Source organism: Phocoena phocoena, chromosome 1 (genome assembly GCF_963924675.1).
Source record: "Phocoena phocoena chromosome 1, mPhoPho1.1, whole genome shotgun sequence".
Lineage (NCBI taxonomy): Eukaryota > Metazoa > Chordata > Mammalia > Artiodactyla > Phocoenidae > Phocoena > Phocoena phocoena.
The window spans coordinates 150015186-150035938 of NC_089219.1; the positions used below are offsets into that span (position 1 = coordinate 150015186).

Here is a 20753-nt window from a genome sequence, read left to right on the forward strand (position 1 = left end):
AAACTTATTTTCTGTTGCCTAAAAACAAAAACAAAACACACAGTAAAGAGAAAAATAATAACTGTATGAGGTGGTGGGGTTGGATGTGGGGAGTAGAAATACCAGTCTCATTCTGGAGCTACCAGAAATTTTTCAGTTAAAAGTGTACTATATAGAGGGGACCTCCAAGATGGTGGAGGACTAAGACATGGAGATCACTTTCCTCCCCACAAATAAATAAAAAATACATCTGCATGTGGAACAACTCCTACACCTACTGAATGCTGGCAGAAGACCTCAGACTTCCCAAAGGGAACAGATGCCCTCAGGTGACCTACACACAGAGGTGGGGCCAAATACAAAGCTGAACCACAGGACCTGTGAGAACAAAGAAGAGAAAGGGAAATTTCTCCCAGCAGCCTTAGGAGCAGTGGATTAAATCTCCACAATCAACTTGATGTACCCTGCATCTCTGGAAAACCTGAATAGACAACGAATCATCCCAAAATTGAGGCAGTGGATTTGGGAGCAACTATAGACTTGGGGTTTGCTTTCTGCATCTAATTTGTTTCTGGTTCCATGGTTATTTTAGTTTAGTATTTAGAGCTTATTATCATTGGTAGATTTGTCTATTGATTTGGTTGCTCTCTTCCTTCTTTCTCTCTCTCTCTCTCTCTCTCTCTCTCTCTCTCTCTCTCTATATATATATATATATATATATATATATATATATATATATAAGTATATATATGTTCTTTTCTTTTTTCCTTTTTCTCTTTTTTGAGTGTGTATGTGTATGCTTCTTTGTGTGATTTTGTCTGTATAGCTTTTTTTTAATCATTTGTCCTAGGGTTCTCTCTGTTCATTTTTTTTTTTAAGTATAGTTTTTAGCACTTGTTATCATTGGTGGATTTCCTTTTTGGTTTGGTTGCCCTCTACTTTCTTTCTTTTTCTTTTCTAAATTACTTTTTTTTTTGCAGTACGCAGGCCTCTCACTGTTGTGGCCTCTCCTGTTGTGGAGCACAGGCTCCGGATGCGCAGGCTCAGCGGCCATGGCTCATGGGCCTAGCCGCTCCGCGGCATGCGGGATCTTCCTGGACCGGGTCACGAACCCATGTCCCCTGCATCGGCAGGCAGACTCTCAACCACTGCGCCACCAGGGAAGCCCTTTTTTTAATTTTTAATAATATTTTAATTTCAATACTTTATTAATTTAATTAAATTTTATTTTTTAACTTTCTTTCTTTTTCTTTATTCTCCCTTTTCTTCTGAGCCATGTGGCTGAAAGGGTGGTGGTGCTCCAGCCAGGTGTCACGCCTGAGCCTCTGAAATGGGGGAGACAAGTTCCAGACATTGGTCCACCAGAGATCTCCCAGCCCCATGTAATATCAAACAGCAAAAGCTCTCCCAGAGATCTCCACCTCAATGCTAAGACCCAGCTCTACTCAACGACTAGCAAGCTAAAGTGCTGGACACCCTATGCCAAACAACTACCAAGACAGGAGCACAACCCCACCCATTAGCAGAGAGGCTGCCTAAAATCATAAGGTCACAGACCCCCCAAAACACACAAGGGGACGTGGTCCTGCCCATCTGAAAGACAAGATCCAGCCTCACTGACCAGAACATGGGCACCAGTTCCCTACACCAGGAAGCCTACACAACCTACTGAACCAGCCTTAGCCACTGAGGGCAGACACCAAAAACAACGGAAACTATGAACCTGCAGTGTGCAAAAACGAGACCCCAAACACAGTAAGTTAAGGAAAATGAGAAGACAGAGAAACACACAGCACATGAAGGAGCAAGGTAAAAACCCACCAGACCAAACAAATGGAGAGGAAATAGGCAGTCTACCTGGAAAAGAATTCAGAGTATTGATAGTAAAGATGATCCAAAATCTTGGAAATAGAATGGAGAAAATATAAGAAACATTAAACAAGGACCTGGAAGAACTAAAGAGCAAAAAAACAATGATGAACAACACAATAAATGAAATTAAAAATTCTCTAGAAGGAATCAATAGCAGAATAACTGAGGCAGAAGAACAGATAATTGACCTGGAAGATAAAATAGTGGAAATAACTACTGCAGAGCCGAATAAAGAAAAAAAGAATGAAAAGAATTGAGGATAGTCTCAGAGACCTCTGGGACAACATTAAATGCACCAACATTCATATTATAGGGGTCCCAGAAGAAGAAGAGGAGAAACAAAAAAAGGGACTGAGAAAATATTTGAAGAGATTATAGTTGAAAACTTCCCTAATATGGGAAAGGAAATAGTCAATCAAGTCCAGGAAGCACAGAGTGTCCCAAGGAGAAACATGCCAAGACACATATTAATCAAAATATCAAATATTAGGGCTTCCCTGGTGGCGCAGTGGTTGAGAGTCTGCCTGCCGATGCAGGGGACACGGGTTCATGCCCCAGTCTGGGAAGATCCCACATGCCACAGAGCAGCTAGGCCTGTGAGCCATGGCCGCTGAGCCTGCACTTCTGGAGCCTGGGCTCCACAATGGGAGAGGCAACAACAGTGAGAGGCCCGCATACCGCAAAAAAAAAAATCAAATATTAAATACAAAGAAAAAATATTAAAAGCAGCAGGGAAAAGCAACAAATAACATACAAGGGAATCCCCATAAGGTTAACAGTTGATCTTTCAGCAGAAACTCTACAAGCCAGAAGGGGGAGGCAGGATATATATAAAGTGATGAAAGGGAAAAACCTACAACCAAGATTACTCTACCCAGCAAGGATCTCATTCAGATTCGACAGAGAAATTAAAACTTTTTCAGGCAAGCAAAAGCTAAGAGAATTCAGCTCCACCAAACCAGCTTTACAACAAATGCTAAAGGAACTTCTCTAGGCAGCAAACACAAGAGATTAAAAGACCCACAATAACAAACCCAAAACAATTAAGAAAATGGTAATAGGAACAACATATCAATAATTACCTTAAATGTAAATGGATTAAAGGCTCCAACCAAAAGACATAGACTGGCTGAATGGATACAAAAATAAGACCCATACATATGCCGTCTACAAGAGACCCACTTCACACCTAGGACACATACAGACTGAAAGTGAGGGGATGGAAACAGATATTCCATGCAAATGGAAATCACAAGAAAGCTGGAGTAGCAATACTCATATCAGACAAAATAGACTTTAAAATAAAGACTATTACAAGAGACAAAGAAGGACACTACATAACGATTAAGGGACTGATCCAAGAAGAAGATATCACAATTCTAAATATTTATGCACCCAACATAGGAGCACCTCAATACATAAGGCAAATGCTAACAGCCATAAAAGGGAAATCGACAGTACCACAATCATAGTAGGGGACATTACCAGCCCACTTTTACTAATGGAGAGATATCTGAAATGAAAATAAATAAGGAAATACAGCTTTAAATGAGACATTAAAGAAGATGGACATAATTGATATTTACAGGACATTCCATCCAAAAATAACAGAATACACATTCTTCTCAAGTGCTCTTGGAACATTCTCCAAGATAGATCATATCTTGGGTCACAAATCAAGCCTTGGTAAAGTTAAGAAAATTGAAATTTTATCAAATATCTTTTCTGACCACAACACTATGAGACTAGATGTCAATTACAGAAAAAATTCTGTAAAAAATACAAACACATGGAGGCTAAACAATATACTACTAAATAACCAAGAGATCACTGAAGAATTCAAAGAGGAAATCAAAAAATACTTAGAAACAAAGGACAATGAATAAACGATGACCCAAAACATATGGGATGCAGCTAAAGCAATTCTAAGAGGGAAGTTTATAGCAATGCAATCCTAACTCAAGAAAGGAGGAACTTCTCAAATAAATAACCTAACCTTACACCTAAAGCAATTAGAGAAAGAAGAACAAAAAACCCTGAAGTTAGCAGAAGGAAATAAATCATAAAGATCAGATAAGAAATAAATGAAAAAGAAATGAAGGAAATGATAGCAAAGATCAATAAAACTAAAAGCTGGTTCTTTGAGAAGATAAACAAAATTGATAAACCATTAGCCAGACTCATCAAGAAAAAAGAGAGAAGACTCAAATTACTAGAATTAGAAATGAAAAAGGTGAAGTAATAACTGGCACTGCAGAAATACAAAGGATCACAAGAGATTATTACAAGCAACTATATGCCAATAAAAAGGACAACCTGGAAGAAATGGACGAATTCTTAGAAAAGCACAACCTCCCAAGACTGAACTGTGAAGAAATAGAAAATATAAACAGACCAATCATAAACCCTGAAATTGAAATTGTGATTAAAAATCTTCCAACAAACAAAAGCCCAGGGCCAGATGGCTTCAAAGACGAATTCTATCAAACATTTAGACAAGAGCTAACACCTATCCTTCTCAAACACTTCCAAACTATAGCAGAGGGAGGAACATTCCCAAACTCATTCTACGTGGCCACCATCACCCGGATAACAAAACCAGACAAAGATGTCACAAAAAAGGAAAACTACAGACCAATATCACTGATGAACATAGATGCAAATATACTCAACAAAATACTGGCAAACAGAATCTAACAGCACATTAAAAGCATCATACACCATGATCAAGTGGGGTTTATCCCAGGAATGCAAGGATTCTTCAATATACACAAATCTATCAATGTGATAAACCATATTAACAAATTGAAGGAGAAAAACCATAAGATCATCTCAATAAATGCAGAAAAAGCTTTCTACAAAGTACAATTCAACACCCATTTATGATAACCCCCCCAGAAAGTAGGCATAGAGGGAACTTACCTCAACATCATAAAGGCCATATATGACAAACCCACAGTCAACATCATTTTCAATGGTGAAAAACTGAAACCATTTCCACTAAGATCAGAAGAAAGACAGTGTTGCCCACTGTTGCCACTCTTATTCAACATAGTTTTGGAAGTTTTAGCCACAGCAGTCAGAGAAAAAAAGAAATAACAGGAATCCAAATTGGAAAAGAAGAAATAAAACTCTCACTGTTTGCAGATGACATGATACTATACATAGAGATGTGTAAAGATGCCACCAGAAAATTACTAGAGCTAATCAATGAATTTGGTAAAGTTGCAGGATACAAAATTAATGCACAGAAATCTCTGGCATTCCTATACACTAATGATAAAATATCTGAATGAGTAAATAAGGAAACACTCCCATTTACCACTGAAACAAAAAGAATAAAATACCTAGGAATAAACCTACCTAAGGAGACAAAAGACGTATATGCAGAAAACTATAAGAACTGATGAATGAAATTAAAGATGATACAAACAGATGGAGAGATATGCCATGTTCTTGGATTGGAAGAATCAATATTGTGAAAATGACTATACTACCCAAAGCAATCTACAGATTCAATGCAATCCCTATCAAATGACCAATGTCATTTTTCACAGAGCTAGAACAAAAAATTTCACAATTTCTATGGAAACACAAAAGACCTATCAAAGATAGGCCAAAGCAATATTGAGAAAGAAAAATGGAGCTGAAGGAATCAGGCTCCCTGACTTCAGACTATACTACAAAGCTACAGTAATCAAGATAGTATGGTACTGGCACAAAAACAGAAATATAGATCAATGGAACAGGATAGAAAGCCCAGAGATAAACCCATGCACATATGGTCACCTTATCTTTGATAATGAAGGCAAGTCTATACAATGGAGAATAGAAAGCCTCTTCAATTAGTGGTGCTAGGAAAAATGGACAGCTACATGTAAAAGAATGAAATCAGAACACTCCCTAACACCATACACAAAAATAAGTTCAAAATGGATTAAAGACCTAAATGTAGGACCGTACACTATAAAACTCTTAGAGGAAAACATAGGCAGAACAGTCTTTGACATAAATCACAGCAAGGTTTTTCTTGACCCACTACCTAGGGTATTGAAAATAAAGCCAAAAATAAACAAATGGGACCTAATGAAACTTCAAAGCTTTTGCACAACAAAGGAAACCATAAACAAGATGAAAAGACAACCCTCACAATGGGAGAAAATATTTGCAAATGCAGCAACTTACAAGGGATTAATCTCCAAAACACACATACAGCTCATGCAACTCAATATCAAAAAAACAAACAACCCCATCAAAAACTGGGCAGGAGGGCTTCCCTGGTGGCACAGTGGTTGAGAGTCCACCTGCCGATGCAGGGGACATGGGTTCGTGCCCTGGTCCAGGAAGATCCCACATGCCGTGAAGTGGCTGGGCCCATGAGCCATGGCCACTGAGTCTGTGCATCTGGAGCCTGTGCTCCACAATGGGAGAAGCTACAACAGTGAGAGGCCCACGTACCACAAAAAAAAAAAAAAAAAAAAAAAAATGGGCTGGAGACTTAAATAGACATTTCTTCAAAGAAGAGATACAGAGGCACATGAAAAGATGCTCAACATCGCTAATTATTAGAGAAATGCAAATCAAAACTACAATGAGATATCACCTCACACCCATCAGAGTGGCCATCATCAGAAAATCTACAAACAATAAATGCTGGAGAGGGTGTGGAGAAAAGGGAACCCCCTTGCACTGTTGGTGGGAATGTAAATTGATATAGCCACTATGGAGAACAGTATGGAGCTTCCTTAAAAAACTAAAATTAGAACTACCATATGACCCAGCAATCCCACTACTTGGGCATATACCCTGAGAAAACCATAATTCAAAAAGAGTCATGTACCACAATGTTCACTGCAGCACTATTTATAATAGCCAGGACATCAAAGCAACCTAAATGCCCTTCGGCAGGTGAACAGATAAAGAAGATGTGGTAAATATATACAACAGAATATTACTCAGCCATAAAAAGGAACAAAATTGGGTCATTTGTAGAGACGTGGTTGGACCTAGAGTCTGTCATACAGAAGTAAGTCAGAAAGAGAAAAACAAATACCGTGTGCTTACACATATATATGGAATAAAAAAAAAAAGGTTCTGAAGAACCTAGGGGTAGGACAGGAATAAAGACCAGATGTAGAGAATGGACTTGAGGACACGGGGAGGGGGAAGAGTAAGCTGCGACAAAGTGAGAGAGTGGCATGGACATATATACACTACCAAACGTAAAATAGATAGCTAGTGGGAAGCAGCCGCATAGCACAGGGAGATCAGCTTGGTGCTTTGTGACCACCTAGAGGGGTGGGATAAGGAGGGTGGGAGGGAGATGTAAGAGGGAGGTGATATGGGGATACATGTATATGTATAGGTGATTCACTTTGTTGTAAAGCAGAAACTAACACACTATTGTAAAGCAATTATACTGCAAGAAAGATGCTAAAAGAAAAGAAACGAAATTGAGTTATTTGTAGTGAGGTGGATGGACCTAGATTCTGTCATACAGAGTGAAGTAAGTCAGAAAGAGAAAAACAAATACCATATGCTAACACATATATATGGAAGCTAAAACAACAAAAATAATGTTCTGAAGAACTTTGGGGCAGGACAGGAATAAAGACGCAGATGTAGAGAATGGACTTGAGGACACGGGTAAGGGGAAGGGTACGCTGGGACGAAGTGAGAGTGTGGCATGGACATATATACACTACAAAATGTAAAATAGATAGCTAGTGGGAAGCAGCCACGTAGCACAGGGAGATCAGCTCGGTGCTTTGTGACCACCTAGAGGGGTGGGATAGGGAGGTTCTCAGGGAGACGCAAGAGGTAGGAGATATGGGGATATATGTATACATATATCTGATTCACTTTGTTATAGAACAGCAGCTAATACAACATTGTAAAGCAATTATACTCCAATAAGATGTTTAAAAAAAAAGTGCAGTATATAAAAAGAATCAAACTGGTTGTTGTCAGGAAAATGAAACATAGTCCTGGACCTGGATTATACCCTGTAAATGTGTCAACAGTTCTCTTTAAATTGAATAAAAATAGCAATGTTGATGACTCAGAAAACATACATGTTAAAAAACGGAAGCCATGGACCTTCTTCTACACTAATATTAATTCCATTGAAACTGTAAATCAGATGAACTACTTTTAAGGGCTTTCTAGATGGCAAGCACTGTACTGAGTGCTTTAAACGTATTTCAGTGTAACTACTATCGCACAGTGAGGGAGGCATTAAATCATTATACATGTAAGTAAGCAAGTTTATATAACTTGACCAAGTTTACACACCTGTTTATCTCTGTGAACTTTGGCAAATAATTTTAGACTCACTAAGTATGACAACTACAATGGCTATAAATGTGTTCTTCCTCCTTTTTTTTAACTAAAAATGATAGTGAGTGTAAATCACCAGACATTTAAAGGAGTATGAAAAATCGCAAGGAATTTAAAGGATATTGAAATATATAAGCAGGACTTTATGAAACCTGAGGCACTGGAAGTTAGAGGCTTCGTAGTGGCAGTAGTTGGCTCTGGAAAACAAAAAATATAAACTCATTTAATTACTTGGGATTTATAGCTTTCTATTCATTTATATGGATTACGCTTTTTGTACTTATTTAGGTAAAAATTTACATGCTTTAATTTACACTGAAAAATGTTTGCTATCCATTTTACATGTAAGAATGCTATACAAGAGAAATTTATACACCTGTGTGATGTACATAACATGCTAACATCCTATAAAAGGAGAAAAATCAAAACAGCACATTTGTTTGTGAATTAGAAGTCATGCATCTATCATGGAAATGAATCCAAGACAGATATAAGTACTAAAATTGTTTCAATTTTTCTGTAAATTGAAATTTATTGTCAAAGAAATATTTTTAAAAACCCCAAAAGGAGAAAGACACAATTTGTACCTTTAGTACACATTGGGATCTTGGGCTCCCAAGTACTGTTTGCACCACAGACAATTGTGTTGCTGCCATGAAGGTAAAAACCTTGGTTACATTCAAACGCAACTTGAGATTTGTAGTAAAATTTTTTTCTAAATCCTGATACCATCTTTCCATGTTCGACAACTGGATATTCACATTTGACCACTGAAAAGTGGAGAAATTCCAGAATTAATGGAAAGCTGCTTTCACAGAGGAACATAAATCTAGTGCAAAGTAATAATTTCCAGTGGGAAGAAAGAAGCAAAAGGTGAAAGGCAAGATGTTAATTGCAAAAAAAAAAAAAAAAAAAGACTGTATTTGTTCATTTGAATTCCAGAAAAACAGATTTAGAGAAATCTAATAATGTTTTTCTACCAATAACAGACTATTATTATACTTTATTGGCTTTTCTACATTTTTTCCCAGTACTGACAAGTTTTGTGAAAGGTCTCACTATCAGATACAAATTCAGGGTAAGTTCAAAAGTGACTTTTGATACTCTTTAGCTCTAGGACTTTTTTTAAGGTCATGCTGACACTAATTACAGGACCTTGCTCTTTTAGAAAGATAGCATAGACTTTTTTGAGAAGGTAATACTTGAGCTAATATTTAAAAGTTGTAAAGAAGCAAGCCATGAAAATATATGAAAAAGAAAGTTCTCAGGTGGCAACAACACACAGGAACTTGGATGTTCAAGAAATACAAAGGTCAGTGGAGTTAGGGGAGTGTTTTCCAAACATTTTGGACTGCAACCCAGAGATCAAGAAACACATTTTAAGTTGTAAACCAGTATACAAGCACACAGGCCTGAGATAATGTTAAAAGTTAATACTTAGCCCTCACACCAGTGTACTCTGGTATTTCCCATTCTACTCTACATCTTCAGAAATAAATTACATGACAGACCCTCTAGATTGACTTCAGGATCTACTCATGGGTTTTGCAGAATTTGGAAAAAACAAAAGAAAACAAAATACGCTGGGCTGGGCAGTGAGTTCAAGAGAACATCTTATGAGATTAAATCTGAGCAATAATTGAGGGCCAGGTAATATATAGCTTTTTAAACCAGAAGGAGGGTTTCTCTTTTCCTGTGGATCTGAATTTCCATCAGATATCATTTTTGTTCAGTCAGGAGAACTTATCAATTCTTGTAGTTCACGTTGGCTAATGACAAATTCTCTTAGCTTTTGTTTATCTGAAACTGTTTTTGTTTACTTGACCTTCAGTTTTGAAAGATTTCTCCTTGACAGGGAATTCTAGGATAAGTGCTTTATTTTTCTTCCAGCACATTAGCAGAAATTATTGTCTTCTCATCTCCACAATTCCTTAAGAGAAGTCAGCTGTCATTCTTCCTTTGGGGTGAGGAAGAAAGAATGCAATATGTTCTTTTCCCCTCTCACTGGCTGCTTTTTCTTTTGTTTTTAGTTTAGTGGGGGTTTCATGGTAAATTTTCAAATTTATTTATCCTGCTAGGGTCACTGAATTTCCTGGACCTCTGGGGTTGCTGTTTTAGATCAAATTCAAATGATTGTCCAGATGAACTTATTTGCAAAGCAGAAATAGAGTCACAGATGTAGAGAACAAACTTGTGGTTACCAAGGGGGGAAGCAGTGGGTGGGATGAATTAGGAGACTGGAACTGACATATATGCACTACTATGTATAAAATAGGTCACCTGCTGTATAGCACACGGAACTCTACTCAGTGATCTGTGGAGACCTAAATGTGATGGAAATCTAAAAAAGAGTGGATATATGTATAACTGATTCACTTTGCTGTACAGCAGAAACTATCACAACATGGAAAAGCAAAAATACTCAACAACAACAAAAAAACCCCAAATAATTGTCTATACTGTTCTTTCTTTCTGAAACTCCAATTACATGTATGTTTACTGGTTGCTATTCTTCCACAGGTGTATAAGTTTCTCTCCTCTCTCTCATTTAATATTTCTTTTAAAATCATGTTGGGTTTGTATTGTCTTGACTTCAGGTTCACTGTTATTTTCTCTGTTGTGCTAAACTGCTGATAATTGCACTAATGACTTTCTTTAATTTAGGTTTGCTTGATAATATTTACATATAGTTAAACACTTTTAAGTGTACAGGTGTATGATGTTTAACACATACAAATAATTTTTGTATCACAATAAAAACATAGAATGTTTCCATAACCTCCCCAAATTTCCTCATGCTACTTTGCAATCAACCCTCCCCATACCTCTGTCTTCCTCACCCAGCCTACCACTGATCAATTTTCTATCCGTACAGTGTTGCTTTTCCAGAATGTCATACTGAGATCACTTCCTCTGAGTATGGCTTATTTCACTGAGTACAATGCATTCATTCCTGAGATTCATTTCTGTTTTTGCATGGATTAGAAGCATACTCCCTTTTTTTGTAGAGTATTATTATATTGTATGGACGTACCAAGGTTGTTCCTCCATTCACCAGTTCAAGGACATATGGGTTGCTTCCAGTATGGGATGATTACAACTAAGCATGCTATGAATATTCTCATGCAGGTTTCTATGTGTACATGTTTCCATTTTACTTGGATTGCAGAGTTGTACATTAAGTCTATGCTTAACTGTATAAGAAATTGCCAAATTGTGTTCCAAAATGGTCATACCACTTTGCATTCTTATCAGCAGTGTATCAGAGTTCCAAATACTTCATATCTGCCTCAAAACATGGTATTGCTCATTTTTCTTTTTAATTTCAGTCATTCTAATAGTTGTTTAGTGATATCGTATTGTGTTGTTAAATTACATTTCTGTTATTACTAATGATATTGATCAACATTTCATGTGCTTTTTGGCATCCACATATCTTCTTTGGTGAAACAAGTCTATTCAAATATGTTGCCCCCTTTTTTGTAAATTGGGTTGTTTTCTTCTTATTGTGTTTTGAGAGTTCTTTATATATCATAGGTAGAAATCCATTCAGAATGTCCTTGGCAAATATTTTCTCCCAGTCTATGGCTCTTTCTTCTTTCTTAAAACAGTGTGTTTGTGAGCAGAAGTTCTTAGTTTTTAAGAAGTCTAGTTAATTTTTTTTTCTTTAAAGCATAATGCTTTTAAGGTTTTTGAAGAAATCTTTGCTAAGTCACAGATATTTTCTATGTCTTCTATTAAGTCTTATAGTTTAGGTTTTACATTTAAAGCTATGATCAAGCATCTTTTCCAATCACAATGGTATGAAACTACAAATCAGCTACGAGAAGAAAACTGGAAAAAAACCAACACATGAAGACTAAACAGCATGCTACTAAACAATCATTGGGTCAATGAAAAAACAAAAGGAAATAAAAAATATCTTAATACTAATGAAAATGGAAACAGTGCATTCCAAATCTATGCAATGCAGGAAAAAACATTCTAAGAGATAAGTTTATAGCAATACAGGCCTACCACAAGAACAAGAAAAATCTCAAGTAAACAACTAAATCTACACCTATAGAAAAAAAAAAGGGAACAAAAAACTCCCCAAAAGTTTGTAGAAGGAAGAAAATAATAAAGAACAAAGTTAAAATAAATGAAATTGAGACTAAAAACAATAGAAAAGAACAATGAAACTAAGAGTTGATTCTTTGAAAAGATTAAAAAAAGATTGACAAACCTATAGCCACACTCATCAGGAAAGAAAAGAAAGTATCAAAATAAATAAAATTGGAAATAATAGAGAAGTTACAACCAATATCACAGAAATACAAAGGATCATAAGAGAATACTATGAACAATTATACACCTAAAATTGGAAAACCTGGAAGAAATGGATAAATTCCTAGAAACATACAATCTCCTAATACTGAGTCAAGAAGAAATAGAAAATCTGAATAGACAAATTACCAGTAATGAAATTGAATCAGTAATCAAATAACTCCCCAAAAACAAAATCCAGGACCACACGGGTCCACAGGTGAATTTTACCAAACATTTAAACAACAGTTAACTTTTGCTTCAAAAGACACTATATAGGAATGAATAAAATGAGCCATAGACTGGGAGAAAATAGAACTACCATATGACCTAGAAATTTTACCTCTGGGTATTGAATTAAAGAAAACAAAACACTAATTCAAAAAGATTTATGCAGCCCTTTTTTCATTACAGCATTTTTTACAATAGTTAAGATATGGAAGCAACCTAAGTGTCTACTGATAGAATAATGGATAAAGAAGATGTGGTATATATACAATGGAATATTACCCAGCCATAAAAAGAATGAAATTTTGCCATTTGAGACATCAATGGACCTAGAGGGTATTATGCAAAGTAAAATAAATCAGTCAGAGAAACACAAATACCATATGACTTCACTTATATGTGGGATCTACAAAACAAAACAAATGAACTAATAAAACAAGACAGAAACAGATTCATGGATACAGAGAAGAAACTGGTGATTGGCAGAGAAGAGGTGGCTGGGAGGATGGGCAAAATAAGTGAAGTGGATTAAAAGGCACAAACTTCTAGTTATAAAATAAATAAGTCATGAAGTTATGATATACAGAATAGAGAATATAGTTAATAATTCTGTAATAACTTTAAATGTGACAAATGGGAACTAGACATCATGGTGATCATCTTTTTATGTATGTAAATGCTGAATCACTATGTTGTACATCTGTCTGGTTTTGGCATCAGAGCAATGCTGTCCTCATGAAATGAGTTGAGAAGTATTCCCTCCTGTTGTGTTTAATTAAGGCTTGGTATAGAGCTGCTATTATTTATTCCTTAAATATTTGGTAGAATTCCCCATTGAGGACATGGGGTCTGCAGTACTCTTTGTGAGAACGATTAATTTGTCAAATTTATAGGCATAGAGTGGCTCATTTTATTCCCTCATTATCTTTCAAATGTCCGCAGGATATTTCATGATGTCCCCTTTCTCACTCTCTGTATTGGTAATTTGTATCTTCTTTTTTCCTGTCAGACTGTCTATAGGTTTATTTATTTTATCAATTTTCTCAAGAACCACGTGCTGATTTCTTTTATTATCTCTGTTTATTTTCTCTTTTCAGTTTCATGGATTGCTAAGTTTATTATTTCCTTGTGTTTTCTTGTTTTGGGTTTAATTTGCTCTTCTTTTTTAGTTTCTTATGGTAGAAACTTAGATGATTGAGTTGAGACTTTTCTGTTTTTCTAACATAAGTATCTCATACTATAAATATCCTTCTGAACAATACTTTTTCAGTATCCCACAACTTTTGATATATTGATATGCTGTTTTTTCATTTTTATTCAGTTCAAAACACTTTCTAATTTCCCTTGTGACTGCTTCTTTGACTCATGGGTTACTTAGAAGTGTCTTTCATAGTTTTCAAATATTTGGGGATTTTACATATACCTTGTTTTGATTTCTATGAATACATTCATTCCATTGTGATCAGGTAATATACTGGTAATAGTTTCAGTTTTTTGGAAATGTGTTAAAAATTATTGCCTAAAATATGATATTAGAGAATGTCCCATGTACACTTGAAAAGAAGAAATATTTTGCTATTATTCAGTGGATCCTTCTTGAAGAGTCACATCCCCTCCAGTGTCTCCCTGCTTCTGTAGTCATTAAACATTGTTAGTTAAATAAGTTTTGGCCATAGTTTAACAATCTTATTGGTAAGAGGGTTAGTCTTTTACCATTTCCTGCAGCCAGAACTCTCAGATGTCATATAATACAAGTAAAACTTTCTTATTTTTTAAGCCAGTGTGTGTTGAGTTTTCTGATGCTTACAAACAAGCAAACAAATAAACAGTCCTAACTCATGTATATACACAGTAGTTCATGATGTATAAATTGGAATGCCAAGGACATGTGGACTGACGTATGGGGAACTGTACAACTAGAACTATCTTTTAATTTGGTTTGACCAATATTAAACTAATTAGAAGTCAGTTTAGTAGGAGGAGCAAGTACATATGGCTGTTTTGTTTACTTGTAGGCAAAAGTATTCATGAAGTGTTTCCACAGTATTTACAAATGCAGGAGGAAGTAAATGGAAATATTACCTTTACACTGAGGAGAGTCACTACTCCATCTGTCACTATCAACACAAACAAGCACACTCTCTCCAACAAGTGAATATTCATCTGGTCCATCTGAAGGATTACAACTATAAGTTACTATTTCATTATATTCATATTCGTCCTTGTAATTGGTGATTCTTCCATTTGTTATGTTTCTAGGTGTTGCACACAAAATCCCTTAAAAAGGGGGAAAAAAGGACATGAAGTAAAGGTAAAAGATTAGGACAGCATTAGCAAAGTCCTATGAACTGCCTTCAAAGAATTCATTAACATATGATTAATATAAGATAGTTGTGAATCCAATACCCATTTAGAAGAAAGTCTCTATGTGAAAATGTATTTTCCCAAATTCAAACCATTAATGTAGAAATTAACTTTTAGAATAAAACTTGTTTTCTGAAATATCTATATAAGATATGAAATACATATTATTTATCTGCTAAGTTTTGTTCTCATCGTCATGAAAGAGGCTGACAATTTAATGCTAAAATATACTTGTGATTAAAAATATAACTCAGTGCTAGTTGAGAAATGCTTTATGATTTATAAATATCTCCATTCACAAACTGGTTGTTCACATTAATACTGAGTATTACTGTCAGTTTTCACTTTCATCCTTATGAGTTTACAGTGAAATTTTCCAGAGGCTTCAAATGGTGTGATTTTGCAACTGACTGAATCCAGATCTCTTCCTTTAAGTCAGATATTAAAGTAATTTTCAAAAGTGTAAAACAATGCCACTATTCTCACTATGTTTTGGAAACTTGATTTTTCATAAAAATATGTTGCATATATTAACATGCATTGAGGTTACGCTTCTTAAAAATGAATTACTAATTACTTTTAAAACGTTTCTGTTTTAATTCCAATATAATAAATATTAAGACATAACCCATATAAAGAGAAGCTCTTCAGTGTCTGTGTTAATTTAAAAGCATAAAGGGGTCCCCAGGCCAAAAAGTTTGAGAACTGCTGCTCTATGTTCTAAAGAGAGAATATACTTACTTTCACATAATGGGGGATTATCATCCCATATCACATTATTTCCAGAAATTTCACAATATAGAATTCTTGATCCAATCATGTAAAAACTAAATGAGAAAAGAAAAGTTATTATGTTCTTTAGCAATTACAAGATGTGCATAATAATGGAAAAAAATTATATGGCTGTTTTTCTGTACTATAGTAATTTGAGAGAGAAGTTTCTTAAAATATAATGGATGTGCTAAATCTGCAACACAATCAAATAAAGAGTTTCTGCATGTGGACATACATTGACATTGGCCTACAGCAAAATGTCTAAATTACTATCATGCCTGTCAGTGTAACCCCTTTGCTATCTCTGGCAAATGTATCACACATTCACTTCTACACTTTTGCTCACACCATTCTCCTCAGTAAGGACTGAGAAGAGAGATCAGGCCCTAGAGCTTGTGACTGCTTTTTTGACTCATGGGTTACTTAGAAGTGTCTTTCATAGTTTTCAAATATTTGGGGATTTTACATATACCTTGTTTTGATTTCTATGAATACATTCATTCCATTGTGATCAGGTAATATACTGGTAATAGTTTCAGTTTTTTGGAAATGTGTTAAAAATTATTGCCTAAAATATGATATTAGAGAATGTCCCATGTACACTTGAAAAGAAGAAATATTTTGCTATTATTCAGTGGATCCTTCTTAAAGAGTCACATCTCCTACAGTGTCTCCCTGCTTTTGCCTGGCTTCAAGTTCCAGCTCTAAGACTGACTTCTTATTTGAGCTTGGGCAATCCCCTTAAGCAAGTTTCTCTTGCTCAGTTTCCTCATCTATGAAAAGGGGGATAATAGGGGATAATCCCTCATGGGATTGTTTTGAGGACTGGATGAGCTAGCATCTGGCACAAGGTACTAGGTAAGTTGTAACTCTTATTAGTATTCTAGGTACTACGTAAGTCGTAACTCTTATTAATATTCTTCAGATCAAAATACAGGCATATCTCAGCTTATTGCTTTTCACTTTACTGAGTTTTTAACAAATTGAAGGTGTATGACAACCTTGAATCGAGCAAGTCTATTTGTGTCATTTTTCCAACAGTGTTTGTTCACTTTGTATCTCTTGTCACATCTCGGTAAATATCACATATTTCAACTTTATTACTATTATTATATTTGTTACAGTCATCTGTGATCAATGATTTTTAATGTTACTACTATGACTCGCTGAAGGTTCAGATTATGGTTAACATTTTTTGGCAATATGGTATTTTAAAATTAACGTATGTACATTTTTTAGACATAATTCTATTGCACACTTAGTAGACTATGGTATAGTGTAAACATATTTTAAAAATTCATTTGACTTGCTTTATTGCAGTGGTCTGGAACTGAACCTGCAGTATGTCCAAGGTATGCCTATACCTTCCTAGGAGTAGCTCAGGAATACTCCTACTTGATGAAATTTTCTCTGATGATTTAAATTCACAATACACTCTCCTCCTTCTGAACTCTCATTGTAATGATTGTGAGTGACTCTAACTATTTGATACTTCTTCTCATTTACTATTTTGCTTTGATGCCTCTCTTGTATTTCTCAAGAAGGATACAACTTCTTTAAGAAGAGTCTGTGTCTTGAACTTTTGGTATCTCTCAAAGTACCTAGCAGGCTCTCTCTATATAAATATTCACTGAATGTTCCATTATTTTTAATTGATCAAGTTAAAAAATACTGTACCTGCTTCCAGCTGACTTTTCCCCCAAGGCTCACTCATTGATTCTAGATTATAATGTGTGTTTCTGGGATGATGGCAAGTTAAGAGGCACAGGAATCTGTCTCCCCACCTTGACAACAATTGCACTGGTACAGTCTGCCTGATGTTACTATTTTGGAATTCTGCATTCTGTTGATGATTTGCAATTTCCAGGTGAAGACTTGAACAGGTTAAATTGACTTATTATGGTCAACTTCTGTTCTTAGCACAGTGGCAACTACTCACCCCCATTCACAGCAATATGGCAAGGATCTCTGCATGTGTTCCCAGAGCAGCCTACAAGTAGCCTGTGGGAGCCTGGGTGGTCAAAAAGGAACCTGTCCTCCAAATATGAAGATCTATGTTCTTATCACTGATTGCTGCTTCTGATCACAGAATCAGTCAAAGAGGTGGCAAGCCATTGTTGTCACACCTACCCTCACTCTTGCAAGCCCCTTCCACCCTGGCTGAAGTAACTTTCAGGGGACTTAAATAACCAGTGTGCTTTGTTCCCCAATTCATTTTTGGCTTTTTCCCCTTTCAGAAGCTAGACATTAAACACTAGAACATTCAAAAGCAACCGCAAATTTAGGAGAAATCAGAAAGTGGTTGTGCATGCCCAGGGAAAGGCTCAGGAAAGACCTGAGATAATCTTCAGTTTATACATCAGGCTGATCTTCAACACAGAGACGCCATACAACAATAAAAAATAACGTAAAAGAGCAAGCTCTAGGGAAGCGGGAAATCTAATTTCCAGGGTTACCAAATTATTAGATTCAAATGTTCAGTTCAGTAAAAAAAAAAAAAAAGTCACAAGGCATACAAAGAAACAGGAGAGTATGGGCCATTCAAAGGAAGAAATAAATCAACAGAAATTGTCCTTGAAAGAGAACTGATGGCAGATCTACTAGACAAAGACTTTAAAATAACTGTCTCGTGAAGGTACTCTTAGTGGTAAATTGATGAATGCCCGTTCTGCTGCCTGATCTTTTTTCAGTGAGGGGGCTGAGGGAAAGGCATAGAGATGAAGATCTTTATGAAGACCCTGCAAGCAAGAACATCACTCTCAAGGTCAGGCCCAGTGTCATCACTGAAAACATCAAAGCTAAAATCCAAGACAAGGAGGACATCTTGCTTCCCCAACATCATTGAATTTTTGCAGGCAAATAGCTGGGGGATGACCATACTCTCTCAGACTACAATATCCAGAAAGAATCCACCTTGCACTTGGTACTTTGACTGTGGGGTGGCATCATTGAGCCTTCCCTCCACAAGCTTGCCCCAAAATACATTGCTACAAAATGATCTGCCACAAGAGTTATGCTCACCTGCATCTCCATGCTGCCAACTGCCACAAGAAGAAATGTGGCTACACCAACAACCTGTGCCTCCAGAAAATGTCAAATAATGCCTCTCCACTGGCTTCTCCTTTGCCTGCAGGGAGGCTTCCTGCCTAAGCCCCATAGGCCTTGGGCCTCAATAAAATTTGAAAGAAAAAATGACTGCCTTAAAGATGTTTAAAGAACTAAAGGAAGAAATCTAGAAAGTCAAGAAAATATGTGTAAAACATGTAAATCTCAATTAGGAGAAAGAAAACCTAGAAAAAACCCTAAAGGAAATTCTGGAGTTGAAAAGTACAATAATGGAAATTAAAAATTCCCTGGAGGAAATAAAGGCACATTTGAGCAGAAAGAAGAAAGAATCAGAGAACTTGAATACAGGACAATGGAAATTATTGACTCTGAGGAACAAAAAGAAAAAAGAAGAAAAATGAACAGAGCCTATGGGATCTGTGGGACACCAACAGGCATACCAACATATACACTGTGGGACTCTTGGAAGGAGAAGATATAGAGAAATGAGCAGAGAGAATATTTGAAAAAATAATGGCTGAAAACTACCAAATTTCATGAACTATGTGAAATAAATAAGCCAAAAGCTCAATGAACTCTAAGATGAACTCAAAGAGACCCACACTAAGACACATAATAATCAAACTTTCAAAAGACAAAGAGAGAATACTGAAAGCCACGAGAGAGAGAGAGAAAATCATCACATACAGGGGATCCTAAATAAGATTATGAGATTTATCATTAGGAACTCAGAGTCCCCAAGACAGTGGGCAGATATACTCAAAGTGCTAAAATAAAAAAACACCCTATCAAACAAAATCCTCTATCCAGCAAAACTGTGCTTCAAAAGTGAGGGGAAATTAGGACCTTTTCAGAAATAAAAGCCAAGAGAGTTTGGGACCACTAGACCTCAACTGCAAGAAATACTCAAAGGAGTCCTGCAAGGTGAAATAAAAGGACACTAGACAGTAACTCAACTCTGTGTGGAAAAATAAAGATCTCACTAAAAGTAAATGTGTGGACAATTATGAAAGCTAGCATCACTGTAAAGGTGGTTTGCAGCTACAGTTTTTGTAGTTAATTTGGTATAAGTTCAAATTGGAGTTTTATAACTATAGAATGTTAAATGTAATCCCCATGGTAACCACAAACAAAATAGCTACAGAATGTAATGATACAAAAGGAAATGATACAGGAATTTATACATATCACTATAAAAATCAACTAAACACAAAAGAAAACAGTAATACAGGAAATGAGGGGGAAAAAAGCTCTAAGGCATAGAGAAAACAAATGGCACAATGACAGAAATAAGTACCTCCTGTCAGTAGTTATATTAATTGTAAATGGATTAAATTCTTAATCAAAAGACAGAAATTGACATAATGCATAAAAACACATGATCCCACTATATGCTGTTTACAAGAGACTGACATGACATCCACAGACACAAGTGGGTTGAAAGTGAAAGGGTGGAAAAAGATACTCCATGCTAATAGTAACCAAAAGAGAGCAGGAATGACTATACTAATTCAGACAAAATAGACTTTAAACCAAAAGTGTACAAGAGACAAAGAAGGACATTATACATTAAAAAGGGTTAAGTACTGGAAAAAGATATAACAATTATAAACATTTATGCATCTAATGAGAGGCCACCTGAATATATGAAGAAAAAATGACAGAATTGAAGAGAAAAGCACACATTTCTACATAATAGGCATTTATACAATAATAGTTGGAGATTTCAATACCCCACTCATCATAATGGGTTGAACAACTAGATAGAAGATAAGTAAGGAAGTAGAGGATTTCAACAATACAATACCAACTAGATCTCACAGATA

The 20753-nt window shown here is 35.8% G+C and overlaps 1 protein-coding gene and 1 pseudogene across 1 annotated transcript in view; one reads left to right on the top strand and one right to left on the bottom strand.

Annotated features, from left to right (window-relative positions):
• Nucleotides 1–7155: 7155 nt before the first annotated feature.
• LOC136118053 (membrane cofactor protein-like) overlaps nucleotides 7156–20753 on the bottom strand; it is a gene marked incomplete at its 3' end in the record, with an annotated part of 31205 nt that continues 17607 nt past the window's right edge. Inside the window, exons 4-7 of the mRNA XM_065871184.1 lie at nucleotides 15829–15914; nucleotides 14806–15000; nucleotides 8778–8960; nucleotides 7156–7193 (exon numbers count right to left, since the gene is read on the bottom strand). Of these exons, the coding sequence (XP_065727256.1) occupies nucleotides 7156–7193; nucleotides 8778–8960; nucleotides 14806–15000; nucleotides 15829–15914 (502 nt within the window). The remainder of the gene's footprint in view (nucleotides 7194–8777; nucleotides 8961–14805; nucleotides 15001–15828; nucleotides 15915–20753) is intronic.
• LOC136132453 (ubiquitin-ribosomal protein eL40 fusion protein-like) lies at nucleotides 18579–19011 on the top strand (annotated as a pseudogene).